The 18,209-nt window shown below is 40.3% G+C and overlaps 1 protein-coding gene across 4 annotated transcripts in view; it reads right to left on the bottom strand.

Moving 5' to 3' along the window:
* SYT9 (synaptotagmin 9) overlaps nucleotides 1-18,209 on the bottom strand; it is a 206,492-nt gene that overhangs the window by 48,139 nt on the left and 140,144 nt on the right. For 3 of the 4 annotated variants that reach the window (XM_036889624.2, XM_036889612.2, XM_036889616.2), the window contains exons 4-6: nucleotides 6,103-6,223; nucleotides 4,539-4,710; nucleotides 2,288-2,417 (exon numbers count right to left, since the gene is read on the bottom strand). In XM_036889624.2, the coding sequence (XP_036745519.2) occupies nucleotides 2,288-2,417; nucleotides 4,539-4,710; nucleotides 6,103-6,223 (423 nt within the window). The remainder of the gene's footprint in view (nucleotides 1-2,287; nucleotides 2,418-4,538; nucleotides 4,711-6,102; nucleotides 6,224-18,209) is intronic. The other variant, XR_005025668.2, reaches the window with a different exon arrangement.

Raw genomic sequence — 18,209 nt, 5'->3', positions numbered from 1 at the left:
TCACACACAGATTTGCGAAAGCCAAGTGCTCAGGGTTTAAGGAATATCTCCCAGGTGACCCAAGTCAGACAGAACTCTTCCCTTGGCAGGAAGGAAGCCTCCAAGGCCCTCTTTCTGTGCCTCCCGGTGTGTGCCGTGCACGTGCTGCGGCTCCGGACCCGGGGTGCAGTGTCCTGCTCAGTTACTCCCTGGCAAGGTCGCTGAGGAGGAACTGCTCATGCCCCAAACAGGGCTCCTGTCGCAGCCCCACACCACACCCCCAATCCTCACTCTTTCCTATTTCCCATGTCCTGAGATACACAGAGCTCCAACACTCTCTGATCCAGGTTATAGATAAGAATTCAAGTCAGCAGTGACCTACAAAGGTGTAAGAAGTCTATAACAACTGCTCCGTGCTGCCAGGGCTGGGCTCAGGAAATTAGTGAGCCTGCAGACAGACCCCTTTGAGAATTCCAGCAGGGCTGAAGAATGCGGTGAGTTCAGACAGCGCCCACCCCACAGCTGCCGGGGAAGCACTTCACAGGGCCTGTGGCTCTCCCTTAGAGATTAATTTTGAGTTAAGGAAAAGAAGAGCCTTAGCTTCAATGCCCTTGGCCAGTGTCCTCAGGGTCCTGTAAATGAGGGGGCCCTAGATTCCCCTTGAACACACCTAGAGGCCCTGAAGCTTAGAATCAGTCCATAAGCTAATGTCAGCTCTTCTCCCACTGGCATCATCAACAACAAAGGAAGACGGTCCCTTCCTCCAGGCCCTGTGTGGGGCCTCTCTGCCTTTCCATGGCTGCCCTACATGTTCACTTCAACCTACCCACCTGTCTGTCAATGGCAGTGGAACCCACACTGAGCGAGGCTCTGGCCTTGACCTGTCAGGATGGCTTTGCAGGGAGCAGAGCTGCCTGCCCTGGGAGGGGAAGAGCAAAGGTCTGTGCCTGGCACCCATGCTCCCTGGCATCCCTGCTTCCAGGGGCTCACTTCTCTTTACTTATCAAGAGCAGGAGGGAAAAGTGCTTCATGGACAATCTCATCTAAGCATGTCAAACACCTCCCACCTTATTGCTCTTGTGGCACTTGATGTGGACGATAATGCTTATGATTGTTCACTTAAATGATTAGTTCACATGCCACCTCTCTCTCACTATGGTCTGTGAGAGCTTCAAGGGAAGGGATGGTTTCTTATTCACATCTGATGTGACATTTGACTCTCACATATGTTATCTAGTGAATGCAATTTAATTTTCAGAGAATGAGTCAGTAAATAAATAAGAGAGTGAGTCAGTGAGCAAGGATGAATGGGGGAAGGATAAATGAGAAGCCAATTGATGCGGGAGTGAGTAAATGAATGAGAGTGGAGGCAGAATGATGGTGTACAGCCTCCTCATATCCACTTCCCTCTTCTTCCTTGCAAACAAAACTCTGTTTTTAGTTGGGCACACTTCCACCCAATAGAAAGAATGCATTCCCGCTTGACTAAGTTCTTTGATTAAGTGAAATGTAAGTAGCAGTGTTCCATGATACCTTAAGGAAAATCCTTAAAGGAGGAATGTGCATAAACTTGGCTCTTCTCTTTCCTCTTTCCACTTTTCTATTGCCTGGAAGATATGTGATGGTTGGAGCTTAGCAGCCATTTTGTTCAATGAGGTCACCTCAAAAAAAAAAAAAAAAGGCCACATTGGGACAGCAAAGCAGAAAGATAGACATTTATGTCTCTATTAATTGCAGAGCCACTATAACACCTTGACTACCTTCCTCTGGACCTTTTTATATGTTAAGAGATTAATAAATTTCCATTTCATTTGTGTTTTGTGGTTTATTATTTTAAAAAATTTTTTTATCATATGTAGTTGAATCTGATACTAACCTTCTTGTCCAGAATCACAGTTTAATGCTAGAGCCAGTCTTGGAATCCAAGCCTCCTCTCTGCTAGTCTCAAGTTCTTTCTGATGTCAGGCAAAAGTTACTACATGGTGGCCTGAAACTCCACACTCTTATAGATCCTATGAATGCCTTCCAAATGTCAACCCAAAGACATAACATGGAATCAGACAATCTTGATAATTTTTAAAGACATAGTGAGGGATTATCCCTGATAGATATTCAAAACTTATCAGACTGGGAAGGAGCACAGATTCAATCTCAGATTGAATGAAGTTCCCAACAGCTCTAGGAAATGCAACCAAGAAAAACCATCTATGCACAGACCCTGGTACACCCACATTTTTGGTGGCTCCTGCATTTCAACAGTAAACTGCATTTATTCTTCTGCAAAGAACTTGAAGGAGTACAGTCTTACCTCCACCAGAGAATGCCAGTGTGCAATGGGCTTCCGAGGATACGACAACATCTCACTCCAGTGGTCTCTGCCCAGCCTTTCAGCTTCATTCCCTACTTGACACACGCCGATGATCTCATTGTGACCTACACTGTGAAAATGGCCCACAATAGTTTTTTCTTAATATTTTGGTATGTAAGAGCAACAATTACTCAGTTAAACTAATAGAGTGATTAAGGAAGAGGTAGTTCTTTTCATTCCCTAATTTAAAACTCCAGGTCAAGCTTAACAGCCAGTACGACTTGGGACCTAGTATTGTACTTGGCGGCACAGAGACGAAGAGCAGAGTCTGACCCTCACACACCTTGGCTTTTCCCTGGTAGAGGTCAGCTTGTTCCCAAGAAGCCTATTTTCAAAGACCTCCCTGATGCATGCTAGGGGTGCCACCTCTGGTTCTGGAACTAGGTTGATTTCCAGGTCTCCAAATTCATGTAATGGAAAGGGGGGCATGTGAAAGAAGTTTCTTGCATTAATGGCTGCTCAAATTCCTGCAAGAGGCAGCCAGATACAGATAAGGGAGAAGCTCGGTGTCTGGCAGCCCTAGTCTTGAGCAAGGGGGAAGACTGGAGATAGCTCCAGGATCTTCCTGCAACCCTCTCTTTAGAGAACATGTTTTCTTATGCTCTTCTCTCCTTCTTTCCCAGCCCAGCTTTGCTTCTTTGACCCAGTTTGATTTCCCTACTACAAAAATATACTTAGCTTCTTTACCTTTAGGGCTACTGTTTCTGAAACTCCCTGTGCTGGGCCAACTTTTGTCCTCCTTAGCAGTTTTTTGGTTAGAAGTCCTTTGCATAACTCGAATGATATGGCCCATCCTTTAACTCTTTGGTATCCAAACTCACAGACTTTCTATCTTTTTCTTTCATGCAAAGATAAGTGATTTTTCTTCCATGCAAAGATGAGTGATTTTTCTTCCATGTGTGTGTGTGTGTAGGGAGTAAGGGGGAGATGATGGTGGGAAAGTAGAGTGAAGGATATTCAAGTCTATGCTCATTAAAGTTGGTTGCATGCAGAAACCCCATGAATTCTGCCATGGATTTTTCCAGGCCAGATTCATGAGTTTACTGAGAATTAAATTGAAGCAGAGCTCACATAATCAGATTTGTTGATGCGGGAAACTTGGCAAGAGGTTGGAAAAAGCTGGCCCAGCCTTCCATGGTTGGTGGGCAATGTCCCCTCCTGTGGCCTGACACTATTGGTGTTTTGTGTCATCCTGAGGAGACAGGATGAGGTACATTGCCGAGAGTGGGTTGTCACACCCTTGGGCAGCTGAGCCAACCCATGTGTTCTCAGGCTTGAAGACAGTTATGCTTTACCTTGACATCTGCTATAAAAAGTGTTCAGGGCACTGAAGCTGCCATACTGACATGTTAGGGGTGTGCGGGAAAATTTTTATTATATTAGAAGTCAGAATGATTTTTTTTTATAATTGTGCCCAGACCACGTGGGAGGTTTCCAATTAAAAACAGACTCTGCATTTCAGTGTAATGACTGGTTTAACATGTATAATTCCCCTGTTGGTACTTCCTTTGCATATTAAAATGACTGTTTTTCAAATCTGTCCTTTAAATACACAATTGGTTACAATGCAGGCTATAAATAGCTCTTCTGTGCTGTATTAATTAGAAGTCGAGCATCTTATACATTTTAATGTACCCTGTCATCCATACTGATTTTAGCATTTTCAAGAGAACATTTCTATGTTTGCTTTTGGACTTAAGTGGATGGAAATGATCTTTATTAAATGCACTGGGAGAAGGAAAAAAATAACAAGTAATGTATTTAGAAATGTTGATGGTCTAGCTACAGTTATCATTCTGCTGTTTTGAGTGGAATCTTTCCCATGAAGGCCAGGTGCGACTGCCTGAGAGCAGATTAAGACCTATGGGGCCACGGTTCTCCAAGCTGAGATTCTAGGTGGTGTGCTGGGATGCGAGGGCAAGGGGTAAGGGTAGGGAGGATGGAGAGTGGAACAAATAAAGAGAGGGGAGGAAGGAATGGGGGAGCAAAGAGGCACTTGGTCATTTGACTCTACAGCATGGTTTTGAAAATGGTCTCCCCTTCCTTGTCAATCAGGTTTCCACGTGCTGCTCATTTGACTCATTTCCTGCAGCCTGGGACACCAGCTGAGAATCCATAGCTGTAGGCTGCCTCGCCCTCCCTGCCCTGGGCACAGGGGACTTGCACTGAGGAAGATCTCTAGGTATCTCACCGGTCGTAGTCCATGACTGCTATGGACAAGTGGATCTGGTCGATGTTCTCAGGAGGGACGTCAAAGACTATGGCTTCGTTGTAAACAGGATTCAGAGTGTTCCTCTTGGTGGACGTTTTCCTCTTTTTCATACGTCTGCCATCACACATCAGGGAGACTTTCACATAGGGATCTGTACAGACCGTGAGAAGCAGGGTACTGTGAGGATAAATATAGACTTAGGCCAGCAGTTTCATTATCATGGGGGTTCACAGACTCTGAGTAACTCCTTTACCTGACTGCAGCCTGGAGTTTGAGGATTTTAATTAATAAGATGCCTGGCCAGCAGCTAGTTAGGATAATTAAGTCATTCATTCAAGAAAAAACACAGGACACTGTCTCCTTAAAATGCGTGAAATTTAAAAATAGTGTGAAAACATCTGTTACTGAATTAGAAAATGTTCCAGCTAGAATTCAAGACCTGCCCGGCTGTGACAGGAAGAAAAATGCAAAGGCATTTCCAAGCCTGGGAAAATGGGCTGCAGGCCCTGACTTCAAGCCATCCCAGAGAATCTCTTCTGAAGCAGCAGGTCTTTAGGGAGAGGGAGAGGCTGAATTTCTCAACGACAGGGAGAACTTTGGGGGTGGATTTCCTTAAGTGCAGGGGCCTGGAGCCCCCAGAGCTGCGAGAGTCGGGGTGCAAAGGGGAAAGCAGTTCTCAGTACATCAGGAAGAGAGAGGACACAGGTGACAAGGCTGGTTTCTGCTTCAAGTAAGACTTTCCTCCTACTCAGTGGGGAGTTCTTCTCCTTCCATCTACATAACTATTCATTGCCTTGATTCCCATACACTCTTCAGGAAGAACTTAAGAGGGCAGAAGGGGCCACATCTTTTTTTCTGCTTGGAAAAACACTGGGAGCAGAATATATTGCCTCTACCCTTTGATTTCAGTGACCAAAAGCCAGTGGACTGGGTGGTTTCATCACATTTCAGGAGCCCCTGAGGAGGTTGCTTGTGAACTTATATAGTAGGAACTGGATATTGGAGCATTTTTTATTAGGGTTTAGAATTTAAGTATAAGTGCCTGATTCATTGAAAACACCAAACTGCATAGGTCACTGATGGGCCTTTTGTAAGGATACAGGATTGTCTTTAATCTTCACTAGGGCTGAGATGGTAATTACTTACATCTCAGGAAAACCCCGTCAGATAAGCTATGTCAGCATGTGCAAACTGTAAGGCCAGTTGCCAGTTAACGGTGAAGACCTGAGAGAATATTATTAATAACAATGACAGCTAACATTACGTAGCATTTTGTACCTGCCAGTCACTTTTCTTACAGCTTTACATGTATTAATCTTACCACAACCCAGTGAACCAGATGCTATTGCTACCCTGGTTTTACAGATGTGGAATCAGAAGCCCAGAGAGGTTAAGTGACTAACCCAAGGTCACACGGCTATTAGGTTAGGACTGGGATCAGACTCAGGTAGTTTGGCTCCAGAGTCCATGAGCTTTACTGCTCTGCTAGGAACTTCATAAGGTTTAGAAGGCATGAGGAAGTCTGAATTTGAGAAAGTCCCACCTGAGGCTCCTGTTATGTCCATTGCCTTTAAATTTCTTGCTTTTATAATGGTAATGGTCAGCCTGCCAGCCGTTGGAAGATAGCAGAGGGAAAACATCAACTCTCCAAGATCCACGTTGTCCTGTTGAGAAAGCAGAAACTGAAGCATTACAAAATGTCTTCAGCCTGGTGTGCTTAAGGACTGCTGGAGGGCACAAGGCAAGGGCGGCGCTTCTGCTCATCCGGGGACTCCCTCCTGTGCCCTCCCTTTAATGTCAGCCATACAGAGAAGAATAAATGCCTGCACTTTGGGAGCCCCTCGCACTAAGGAAGGACAGCCCATCTTTAGACGGCAAGGCTGTAGAGGCTATCCAGCGCCTCTACCACCCTCTGCCCAGCCACTTGCAGCCTTGTACAACCTCACACAGGTCCTTGAGCCTGGAACACAGACCCTGGAGCAGAAGTCCCCACAGCCTTAACTATCCCCCATGGAGTCCCCCATTAGCTCCATTCACATCCTCACCACAGTCCACACAAAGACCCTGGGAAAAAGCTTCACAAGGAGTGCCCCACAGTCCTGCGAAGCCCCATGCAGACTCTTGCAGTGTCTCAAACAGGTCTCCACACAGGCCCTCAGACATGGCACCCACCGTTTCCTACCTAGCCTCCCCCACAGGCTCCACACTGGCCCACAATGACCTCTGAATAGTCACTGTCTGTATGCACTCTTCCGCTACAGCCACACATCACCCCCACACAGCACCCCCAAGTTTGGCACAGCACCTCTGTACATTCCTGCAAATCCCCCCACCCCAAACACACACACACACACACACACACCCCTACACAGCAGAGCACTGCTCACAGTGTGGTCACACACCACCAGTACAGGCCAGCCCATGGCTCCGCTGGACCCTGGAAGCACCTAATCCTCACAAAACTCTGGACAAGGACCCTGCAGACACCTGAGAGCAGCAACCTGTGGCCCCATACATCCACAGCCCTGGCCGTATCTGGACACCCACCCGGCCCTGCCCAGCCTCGGACAGAGCCCAGTGCGGTCTCGGTGCAGGCAGATGAGAGGGCCCTGGGCTCCCGCTGTGCTGCAGCTTCACCTCCTCCTGCTGTGTTTCCAAGGAGCCCCGTTTCCCTTTGCTGGGGAAAACATCTCCTTGGCAGTGTGCAGCGCTTCAAATAGGTCAGAAGACATGATTCTCTCTCCTTTTCAGCCCAGAGAGTGTAACCAGAAAAGGAAAAAAAAAGCCAGCTCATTTAGCTTCTATTTCTGTGATACCTGAGGTTATTGAGCTTGGTGCCTGTGACTAATTAATAGTTTCATACTGACAATGCTCTGGGGAGTCTGGTTTTTGCCCTCAACACCCACAGCTTTCCCTCCCCTTCTCAATTCTCCAAGGATGTTGCTATTTTTAGAAGCACAGATTCAGCTCTGGAAGGTCACCTCACCCAACCTCCCTGCCTTGACCACTTGCAGGAGGGTGAGGCGAAGGGAATCTGGTCGCTAAGGCAGATGGATTGTGCTGAATTTTCGCGCATCACTTGCCTTGTGTAAATAAATGAGCTCACTTCGCAAGCCAGACTCTCCTGGTTGCAGGGACCTTACCTCAGGAGACCCAGGTAGCCGAGCCTTTCCTTTGGGGTGGGGGTGGGGCTGGAGGGGAACATTCTACAGGAGTGGGGGTGTCACACGGGGTGACCTTTTTTTCTGACATTTTTGGTTAAATCAATATTTTTAAAGCATCCATTTTATCTCTTTTGTTGGCTTATTAGCTATAAATCCTTGTGTTTTCGTCATTTCTTTCATGTTTATAGTATATATCTTTAACATACGCAGCCTAACTGCAGGGGGAGTGCCTGCTCTCACTCTCCAGAGGGAGGATCTGACCCAGCTTCCTGCTGGTGGCAGAGGAGAAACAGAAGCAACAGCGGTCCCAACAAATTATTTTTTTCTTTCAATATTCCCTGGCCTATTTTTCTACCCTTTTTCTTCTCCTGCCTGCCTTAGGCAGAGAGGCCCAAACACCTGTTCTTTCCTAAGAGGGTTTTTCACTGCCCCAGCTCACCTCTCATCCTGCCCAGAAAATCTTTGACAAAGTAAAACAGGAACAACCAAAATCATGCCTACGGAGCATCACCACTATCAATTTTCTCAGCATACAATTCCTGGGGCTCCCCCTGCACCAGCTCTGTAAGGCTTCCAGTGTGACAGTGCACGCACTCCAGTCTCTGCCCACAAAGCCATGCATGTAATTGAATGTGATATGTCAGGTATTTTTTCCAACATAAACCCCATTCACAAATATTTATATTATTTGGCTGTTTGTGCAAGAAAAAAACCTCAAGCTTCAAACTTGGTGAGACAATATTCAGAATGTCAAGTAGAGCTCAAGTCCACATTTATACTTAAAAAATCCCCAGCAAATTAAAGAAAAAGCTGTCAAAGAGAAAAGCCTTGGTTTGATTTCCAAGTGCTTTAAATATAAATAATTTAAAATCTTCTAAATTATAAAAGTAAAATGATGGCACAATTCAAATACAGAATTTTTAAAGTAAAACATCCCCTTTTTTAATGCACGAACCACCTGTGTCACTCCTTTCCTCAGAGTAACATGAAAAATCACCCATAGTTTTCTCTTTATCCATCTACTCATCTATTCATCCATTACCTTATTCTGTTTATATTTGTTGTGGTTATGATTGTTGAGCATTGCTCTCTTGTAGGTGCTAGGCAGGGCCTGGTTTTGCAGTGGTGAACAACAGTCATCCCTTAAAAAGGGCCTGCTGGGATATGGAACGGGAGTTAAAGGCACCCGGTGCTAACTGCTTTCTCCCCATTAGCTGATGCCGATTTAGGGTCAGGAGCCTGCAAATCCTGATGTCCATAAACATTCCCTTAAACCAGTGGTTCTCAACCAGGAACAATTTTGCTCCCCCATGGGACATTAAGCACTATCTGGAGAAACTGAGGTTGTCACAACTGGGGAAGCAAGTGTGTTACTGGCATCGAGTAGGTAGAGTCCAGGGATGATGCTAAACATCCTACATGTGCACAGGGCAGCCCTCACTGCAAATAATTACCTGGCCCAAAAAAGTCAATAGCTCCAAGGTTGAGATGCTTATACAGAAGTGCTTAGACTGTTAGTAAAACATTTTCTAGAATGCTGATAAGAGTCAAATGTGAAAGGGTGGTAGAGTATTTGGCTTCTTTTTCAGCTTGACAAGGAATCAGATATGCAGAAGTGTCATGGGTGCCTGAGTGCCCTGGGGCTACAAGGGGAAGGAAAATGTCATGCAAAGAAATGCTTCATTTACTCTTGCTTTGTGTGGCCAAGTTCAGTATTATTGGCAAGATATTATGGGAATTTATAGCAAGTGTGTGTGAATTCTGTACCTGACAATCTGTATGTGATATGTTTGCCTGAGGTGGTCTATGATAACTCCAGTTTTTGTCAAACTAGTGCACTTTTGGGTTCCTTTTTTGGGTTGTTCTGGTGAACTCCTTCCTAATTCCATGAAGTTCTAAACAGGCTGCTGCAAGAATTCAGGTTTACCAAACACTCATGCCCTTGTCCAGTGTTGTTTGTTCAGGGATGAATATGTAACCCAGCAGAGTCCATGCTGGGACTGAAAAACTGATAATGAGAAACAGAAAAATCTCATTTTATTAGGATTATTAACTGGAAAGATATGAAACTAGAAATTTTGTAAAGTTCTTCTACTACATATAGTACAAGTAGTATAATATCACTTTAAGTTAGGCTGCGTATGTTAAAGATATATACTATAAACATGAAAGAAATGACGAAAACAACACAAGGATTTATAGCTAATAAGCCAACAAAAGAGATAAAATGGATGCTTTAAAAATATTGATTTAACCAAAAATGTCAGAAAAAAAGGAAAAGGGAATAAGACCAGAAGACACAATCTAACATAAATAAAAAGCAAATAGTAAGATGGTAAATTTAAATCCAACTATTCTAATAATTACATTATAAGTGATCTAAGCATACAAATAAAAGACAAAGACTTATTTAATAAAATATCAAGATCCAATTTTATGCTCTCAATAAGAAATTTACTTTAAATATAAATATATGAGTAGATTAAAAGTAAAAGAATTAAAAAAGATATGCCATATTGACACCAATAAAAAAAATCTGGAGTGGCTAAGTTGGTATCAAAGTATATGTCAGAGCAATGAAAATTACCAAAAACAGAGGATCATTTCATTATAATAAAGGGGTCAATTCATCACAAGTAATAATAATTCTAAGTATGCATTGGATAGCACACAAAGTACATGAAGCAAAAACTGACAGAATTATGCAAATAAACAAGTTATAGTCTGAGATTTGAACACATGAATAACACTTTCAACTAATTTCACCTAACTGGCGGCATTTAAAAAACACTCTACCAAACAGCAGTAGAATACACATTCTTTTCAAGTGCACCCAGGACACTGAACAAGATGGATCATATTCTGGACTTTAAAATAAATCTCAATTAAATTTGAGAAGAATCAAAGTATATTTTCTGGCTGTAACAGAAATTAATAGAAATCAACAACAGAAATATCTCTAAATATTTTAGAACTAAATAACACAATTTAAAATCATTTGAGCCCATGGATCAAAGAAGAAATCAAAAGAGAAATTAGAAAGTATTTTGAGCTGAACTGAAATGAAAGCAACATATTAAAATTTGGCTAATGCAGTACTTAGGGGGAAATTTATAGCACTAAAATGCTTGTATTACACAAGAAGAAAAATCTCAAATTAATTACCCCATCTCCTACTCTAAGAAACCAGAACAGTGACACAAGTTAAAAATAAGTAAGCAGAAGAAAGGAATAATAAACATTAGGTAAAAATAATGTAAAGATGAATATTTTAAACAACGGAGTAATTACTAAAAGAACTAATAGGTATATGTAATAAATCATTATTGGACATGAAATAGAGCCATAAAAACACTCAATCCAAAGAAAGGTAGGAAAAAAGAAAAAAAAAAACCCAAAGTACAGATAGAACAAATAGAAAAGGTTGATTTAAACACCACCACACTGTTAATTGCATTAAATATACACCAAATAATTTTAAATGAAAGGACAGAAATTTTCAGATAGGATAACAAAGCAAGGCTCAACTATAAAGGCTGTCTACAGGAAACCCACTTAAATCATCATGACAAAGATATGTAAAAAATCGATGAAAAATTAGGCTACATAAACACTAATCAAAAGAAAGTCAAAGTAGCTATATTAATATCAAAGAAGACTTTAGACAAAGGAATATTACCTGAGAGAAAGGAGACATTTCATTGGTAAAGTGTCAAATCATCAAGAGAACATAATATTAAGTGTATATGTATCTACTAACAGAACTTTGAAATATATTAAACAAATCTAAAAGAATTTAGGAAAAATAAGCAAACCCTCAAGCAAGAGTTAGAGATTCCAACACTAGTCTATCAGTCATTGATTAAAGAAGCAAGCAGAAAAGTAAGGATATAAAAGACTTGAACATTATTATCAACCAATTTGACCTAATTGATATTTACTCTACCCATTAATACTCTATCCAACAATAATAAAATGTACAATCTTTTCAAGTGTACACCCAACATTCACAAAAATGAACTATATCTGATCTGATCAATAAAAAAAATTTTCATTCAATTCAAGTAGACTGAAATCCTACCAAGTATGTTCTTTAAAAAGAAGAATATTAAACTAAAATTCAATCATAGCTATCTGGAAGAACACCAAATATTTGCAAAGTAAATAATTCTTTTTAAAATTACCCTCAGTTTAAAGGAAATAAATCACAAGGGATATTAAAAATTATTTTGAACATAATGAAAAGAAAAACATAACATCAACATTTGTAGGACACAGCCAAAGCAGTTCTTACAGGGATATTTATAACATTAAATGCTTATGTCCAAAAAGAAGTATCTCAAACAATAATCTGAGCTTCTATTTAGGAACATAAAAAAAATGAGAGAAAATCAAACACAAAGTTGATAAAAGGAAGGAAATAATAAGTAGAAACATAGAACACAGTGGAGGATAAAAAATGGAAACACTGGAAAAAAAATCAGTGGAACCAACATCTTAGCAAGACTGATCAAGAGAGAAAATGAGAAAATATTAACTATCAATATAAAAAACATAAGTGAGCACACTTGTATAGATACTAAAAACATTAAAATAGTAAAAGAATATCATGAACAGTTTTATCCCAATAAATTTGATAGCTTAAATAAGATGAACAAATTACTTCAAAGACAAAAACCACCATATCAAACTAAAGAAAAAGTAGAACCTGAATAGTCTATATCCACTAATAAATTGAAGTCATAGTGAGAAACCTTCTCAGAAAGAAAACCCCAGCCCATTTAAGAAAGAAATAATACCAATTCTACACAAGCTTTTCTAGAAAATAGAAGAGATGGAAACATTTCCTGACTTATTAGATGAGGACAGCAATATTCTGATATCAATACTAGACAGATACTGTAAGGTAATGGATTATAAGAAATACATAGTTGGTCATTCAGATGACCAAAAACATATTTCCCAGATAGATTTGGTCTTCATCCACAGTTCCTGAAAACACTTCAGGGCCTTAGAGGTGAAATGGTATCTTGTTATAGTTAATGACAGGCTTTTGGACCCCTCCCAAAGTGGGGTAGGGGCTGGGGGTTGAATCAGCCAATGGGCAAGACTTAGTCAATCATGACTATGCAAGGAGGCCCTCACAAAAACCCTTAAGAGCATATCTCCCCCTTGCACCCTGCTTCTCTGTTAAAGAAAGCTTCTACGCTTGGGGAACCCGATGCCTCCATGTGCCATGCAGCGAGGACCCAAGCTCCATGAGGATAGAAGCTCCTTTATTTGGGACCTTGCCATATATATCTCTTTATCTGGCTGTTAATGTGTACCCTTTATGGTATCCTTTATTAAATTGGTAAACGTAAGTGTTTTCCTGAGTTCTGTGAGCTGCTCCAGCAAATTAATACAACCTAAGGGAGAGGTGGTTAGAACTTCTAATCTGTAGCTGGTTGGTCAGAAGCACAGGTAAAAGCCTGGGGCTTGTGACTGGCATCTGGAATCTGGGGTAGGGGGCAGTGTTGTAGGACAGAGCCCTTAACTTGGGGAAGCTGGTGCTATCTCCAAGTAGATAACATCAGAATTAAGTTGAGCTCTTAGACACCCTGCTGGTCTTTAAGAACTGCTTGGTGTGGTGCATGGAAAGACCCCCTCCCCACTCCCTACTCACCACACAATCACTGGAATCTGTCCAGGAATCTAAAAGGAGTTACTGTGTAAAGCAGATAAGAAAACTAGAGACTAGTATCTTCACGGACATAGACACAATTATCCTTATTAACATTTTAGCAAATTAAACCCAGTAACATATTAAAAAGGATATGTATCTGGAACAGTTGGGATTTATCCTAGGAATGCAAGTTTGGCTTAACATTTGAAAAATCTTATTCAAAGTTAATCACCATATAAACATACTAAAAAAGAAAAACCGCATCAATAGATACAAAACTATCATTTGACAAAAGTCAATACCCATTCAAAACAGAAACTCTCAGCAAACTAGGCCTAGAAAGCGACTTCCTTCTATCAGGAAAGATATCCATAAAAAGCTACAGTTAACATTATACTTAATGATGGAAAACTGAATGCTCTCTCCCTAACATTAGGGAACATGGCTAGGATGTCTGCTTTCACCACTTCTATTCAACATTGTACTAGAGGTTCTAGCCAGTGAAATAAGGCAGAAATTAGAGATATGCACATGAAAAAGGATGAAGTAACCCTGCCTCATTTGCAGGTGTAGTGATTGTTTATGGGGAAAATACTCGAGAATGTACAAAATGCTACTAAGACAAGTTTAGCAGGGCCAACAAGGTAATACAAAAGCAACATTATTGGTATGAAATAGAAATGAAAACTATTGAGAATTGAAACTAAAAAATCCATTTACATTTATACTTACGGATAAATCTGGCAAATCATGTGCAATACCTACAGTCAAAACTGCAAAACATTGCTGAGAAAAATTAGGTAAGACATAAATACATGGAGAGATATTTCACATTCATGGATCAAGAGGCTCAGTATTGTTAAGATATCAATTCTTCCCTAATTGATCTGTAAGTGCAAAGCAATTTCAATCACAAGCCCAATATACCTTTTGTAGATATTGACAAACAGACTCTAAAATTTATATGTAAATGCAAAGAACTTAGACGCTTCAAAATCATTTTGCAAAAGAAAAAAATTGGAAGATTTAACACTACGTGATTATGACATGCAGAATAAAACTACAATAATCAAGATAATGAGGTATTGGCAAAAAGACAGTCTTACTCACCAAGGAACAGAACGAAAAGGGTAGCGGTAAACCCTCATTTATACAGTCAAGGGAATATCTAGAACAATGCCACATAATTTGATGAAAGAAAATATACTCTTTTCAGCAAATAGTACTGTAATAGCTGGATATCAATTTGTTAAAAAAACAAAACAAAACCCTAATTGTTTTCCTTCACATGGATCATAGACTGGAAATGGATCATGTAAGAACTCTATAAAACTTCTAGAAGAAAGCATAGGAAGAAATGTTTGTGACTTTGGGTCAAAGATTATTTGCATGCACACAAAAAGCACAAAGCATAATAGAAAAAGCTAATAAACTACTTAATTAAAGTAAGTTAAAAATGTTTGCTCTTCAAAACACATTGTTAGAAAGATAAAGGTTAGGCCCCAGGCTGAAGGATCATATTTGTAAAACATATAGCCAATAAAGTACTGATATCCAGAATATATGAAGAACTCCAACAGTTCAGAGAAACAACCTGATAGAAATACAGACAAAAGATCTCAACAGACACGTCATCAAAATTACATTACACCAGAGTGATATAACATTACATATCCACTAGAATAGCTAAAATGAAAGAATGACAATATGAACTGATGCCCAGGATATAGAGCAATTGATCCTAAGTTGCCGTGAAAAGCCAAAATGTTAAAACCACGTGACAAAAACGATTTGGCAGTTTCCCTTGAAGTTACACATACACTGGCCAGATGACCCAGAAATCCCACAGCTAGTTGTTTACCCAAGTGAAATAAAATCACACATCCATCCAAAGACTTGCATGTGATTGTTCTTAGCCCAAACTGAAAACAAACCCAAATGTAGCATAAATGGTGAATGGCTAAAAAAAAGATAGTATGTCCATACAGTGGAATACTACTCAGCAACCAAACAGAAGAAACTACTAATACAAGGAAAAACAGGAATACACTCAAAGCATTACACTGAGTGAAAGACACAAAAAAGACAGCATATTGTATGATTCCTTTTATATGAAATTCTAGGAAAAGCAAAATCACAGTAACAAAGTGATTAGTGGGTGCTAGGGACTGAGTGGGGAGGGGACTGATTGTAAAGGGGCACTGGGAAACCTTTGGGGATGATGGAAATATTTGATGCCATGATGATGGTGATGGTTATATGACTATACCTATGTGACAAAAACTGCATACTTAAAATTGGTTAATTTTACTCTATGTAAATTAATAAAGGGCATCAAAAAATTCTGAGAAGATTTTGCAAAGGTCTGTATGTCTCCCAGTTTTGTTGCCTTGCATTCAGAGACTATGCATTGATGGTTTCACCATTTAAAATACATCCTATAGTATCCTATTCCATTCATTTGTGCTCAAAAGCATCTAAAAAAGAATGTTATTCTCTATTAGTAAGGGATAAATGTCTTTATGTCTACTAAATCAAGCTTGTTGATTTGTATCCAAATCTTCCTCCTAGTATTTATTATGATTTTGTCTTTTAAAATATGGTTTATTACTATCCTATTATGTTTCACAGCCTAAGTATTAACATTTAAACTTTGACTAAAATAGTCTCACTGCTCACTGAAGTTTCTTAAAACCTGTATCATCCCCTATTTTATACACATTTTTCATTTTTCTTGAGTATGTCCTATTGAGTACTTTTCTTTCCAGTGAGAATTCACAGGTAGTTAAAATAACATTTATTGTGCTCTACTTCTTAAAAGAAAGTTGACTGAGCTTAGAATTCAGGTTAAAATTATTTTATCTCAGAATCATTTTACATTATCACAATGTTTTCAAGTACTTCATGTTCTAGCTGGGGTGTTTGAAGCCATTCTTTTGAAGATTACTTTTTTCCCTCAAGGAGGTTTTAAGATTGTTTCTTTGTGCTATTACTTTGTACTTGTACCTTCTGAAAGTTGCCCAAAAGGTATTTAGAGATCTTGTTTTCACTGACTTTACTTGGTCCTCAGTGATGGATGTTAATTAGAATTCTCTCTCCTGCTTTAATCTCTTTTTCTCCAGTGGTCAGTTGATCTACTTGTCTCTTTGGACCTTTTCTTTCATGATGCTGATTTTCCTCAGACTCTAGGATATCCCTAATTGTCTATATTCATAACTGAAGGGTCAAAGCAAAACTTCTACTGTTAATGCTATTTGCAGTTTCTTTGTTATCACTTTATGGGAAGCCTCAAGAGAGAGAGGAGGCAATCACATATTTTTCATCTGATGTATTTAATTGGAAGTTCTGATGAAATAATCTTTAATACTACCAGTATGATGTTACCATTACCAAAATTATTGAACTCTGGCTTTGTAGGAGGTTACACAAGTTAGGCAAAGAGAAGCATTATCAAACAGGCTTTTGATACCCTGTCTCAGTATTTTTTGAGTCCCACTGTATTGGGAGTCCTCAAGAACATCTTCAGGTTTGATGATTTACTAGAAGGACTCACAGGACCCAGAGATGCTGCTACACTCATAGTTTTTTACAGCAAAAGGCACACATTAATATCAGCAAAGGAAAAATGTCCAAGAGAAACCAAGCATGAGCTTCCAGCTGTCCTTTGCCAAAGCAGTCACAGATGGCACTTAATTCTCCCAACAGTGATGTGTGACAACACATATGAACTATAGCCAACCAGGGAAGCTCACCTATACCTTGATGTCCAAAGTTCTTATTGCAGGTGGCAAGGAGGGCCACGTGCCTGACCTTAGCTAGTCAGTCTCCAATTCCCCTCATCAGAGGACAAACAACATGGCCCAGGGCCCTAGGTGAACAAAAACAGGTGTTCACCCTAACCACATTGTAAGTATAAAATACCTGGTGTGGCCCAAGGTCTGTGATACACAGAACTCTTATCAGGAAAGACATTCAAGGGCCTGGAGGTTACCTCTGAGGACCCAGTGAAGGGCCAGTCTTCTCTTTGGAATGTGCAGGGTTGGGATACTCAAGCTTGCTAAATTAACCCTTTACCGCACATACACAGTATCCTCATTTCAACTTGCCTTTTCACACATGCTTTTCTGTACTGGAAAGGGAGAAGTGGCTGTGGTCTTGAATACAAACCAGCACACATTCTCACCCGGAGATCAACAGTTGATGTCATGGAAGACATTCTGGGAGGAGGCTGGTTAACAGCAGGGCCTGGCAGAGGTGTTAGATAGGATAAGCTCTGACCATCATGAAAGTAAGCTAGAAATCTATAACAAAGAGATAACTGGCATGTTTCTGTATGTTTGGAAAGTAAGAAGTATACTTCCAAATGAACCATGGGTACATGTAAAAATCACAATAAAAATTAAAGCTAAATTGAGCTAGACAATAATGAAAATAATACACACCAAAATGGAGAATGCTGTGATATTGTAAAGAAATATATACTCAGTCTTTATCCTCATTCCTAATACAGGGCTCCTGAAACCCTCATAAATTAAGTGATAAGAGCACTAGGAGCATCTTTTGTTCTAGTGAGGCAGCTCTGGGTGGGCTCCTGGGTGGGGTGTGGTCACCAGAAGGACCAAGACATGGTGAGAAGCTTGGAACTGTCAGCCCACTGGAAATGGACTTAATTTTTGGAAATGGAGTTAATAATTGATCATGCCTGCATGAGGAAGCCTCACACAAATAACTATGTCATGGTTGAAAATACACTACTACAGATTTTCACTAAAAGCATTAAAAAGACAATAAAAGAATTTTACACCCACAGATTTTAAAAAT

This window comes from Manis pentadactyla, chromosome 9 (assembly GCF_030020395.1).
Source record: "Manis pentadactyla isolate mManPen7 chromosome 9, mManPen7.hap1, whole genome shotgun sequence".
In the NCBI taxonomy this organism is placed as follows: Eukaryota; Metazoa; Chordata; class Mammalia; order Pholidota; family Manidae; genus Manis; species Manis pentadactyla.
Note: the sequence above shows the minus strand (reverse complement) of the source record. Positions and strands in the feature narration are given on the sequence as shown.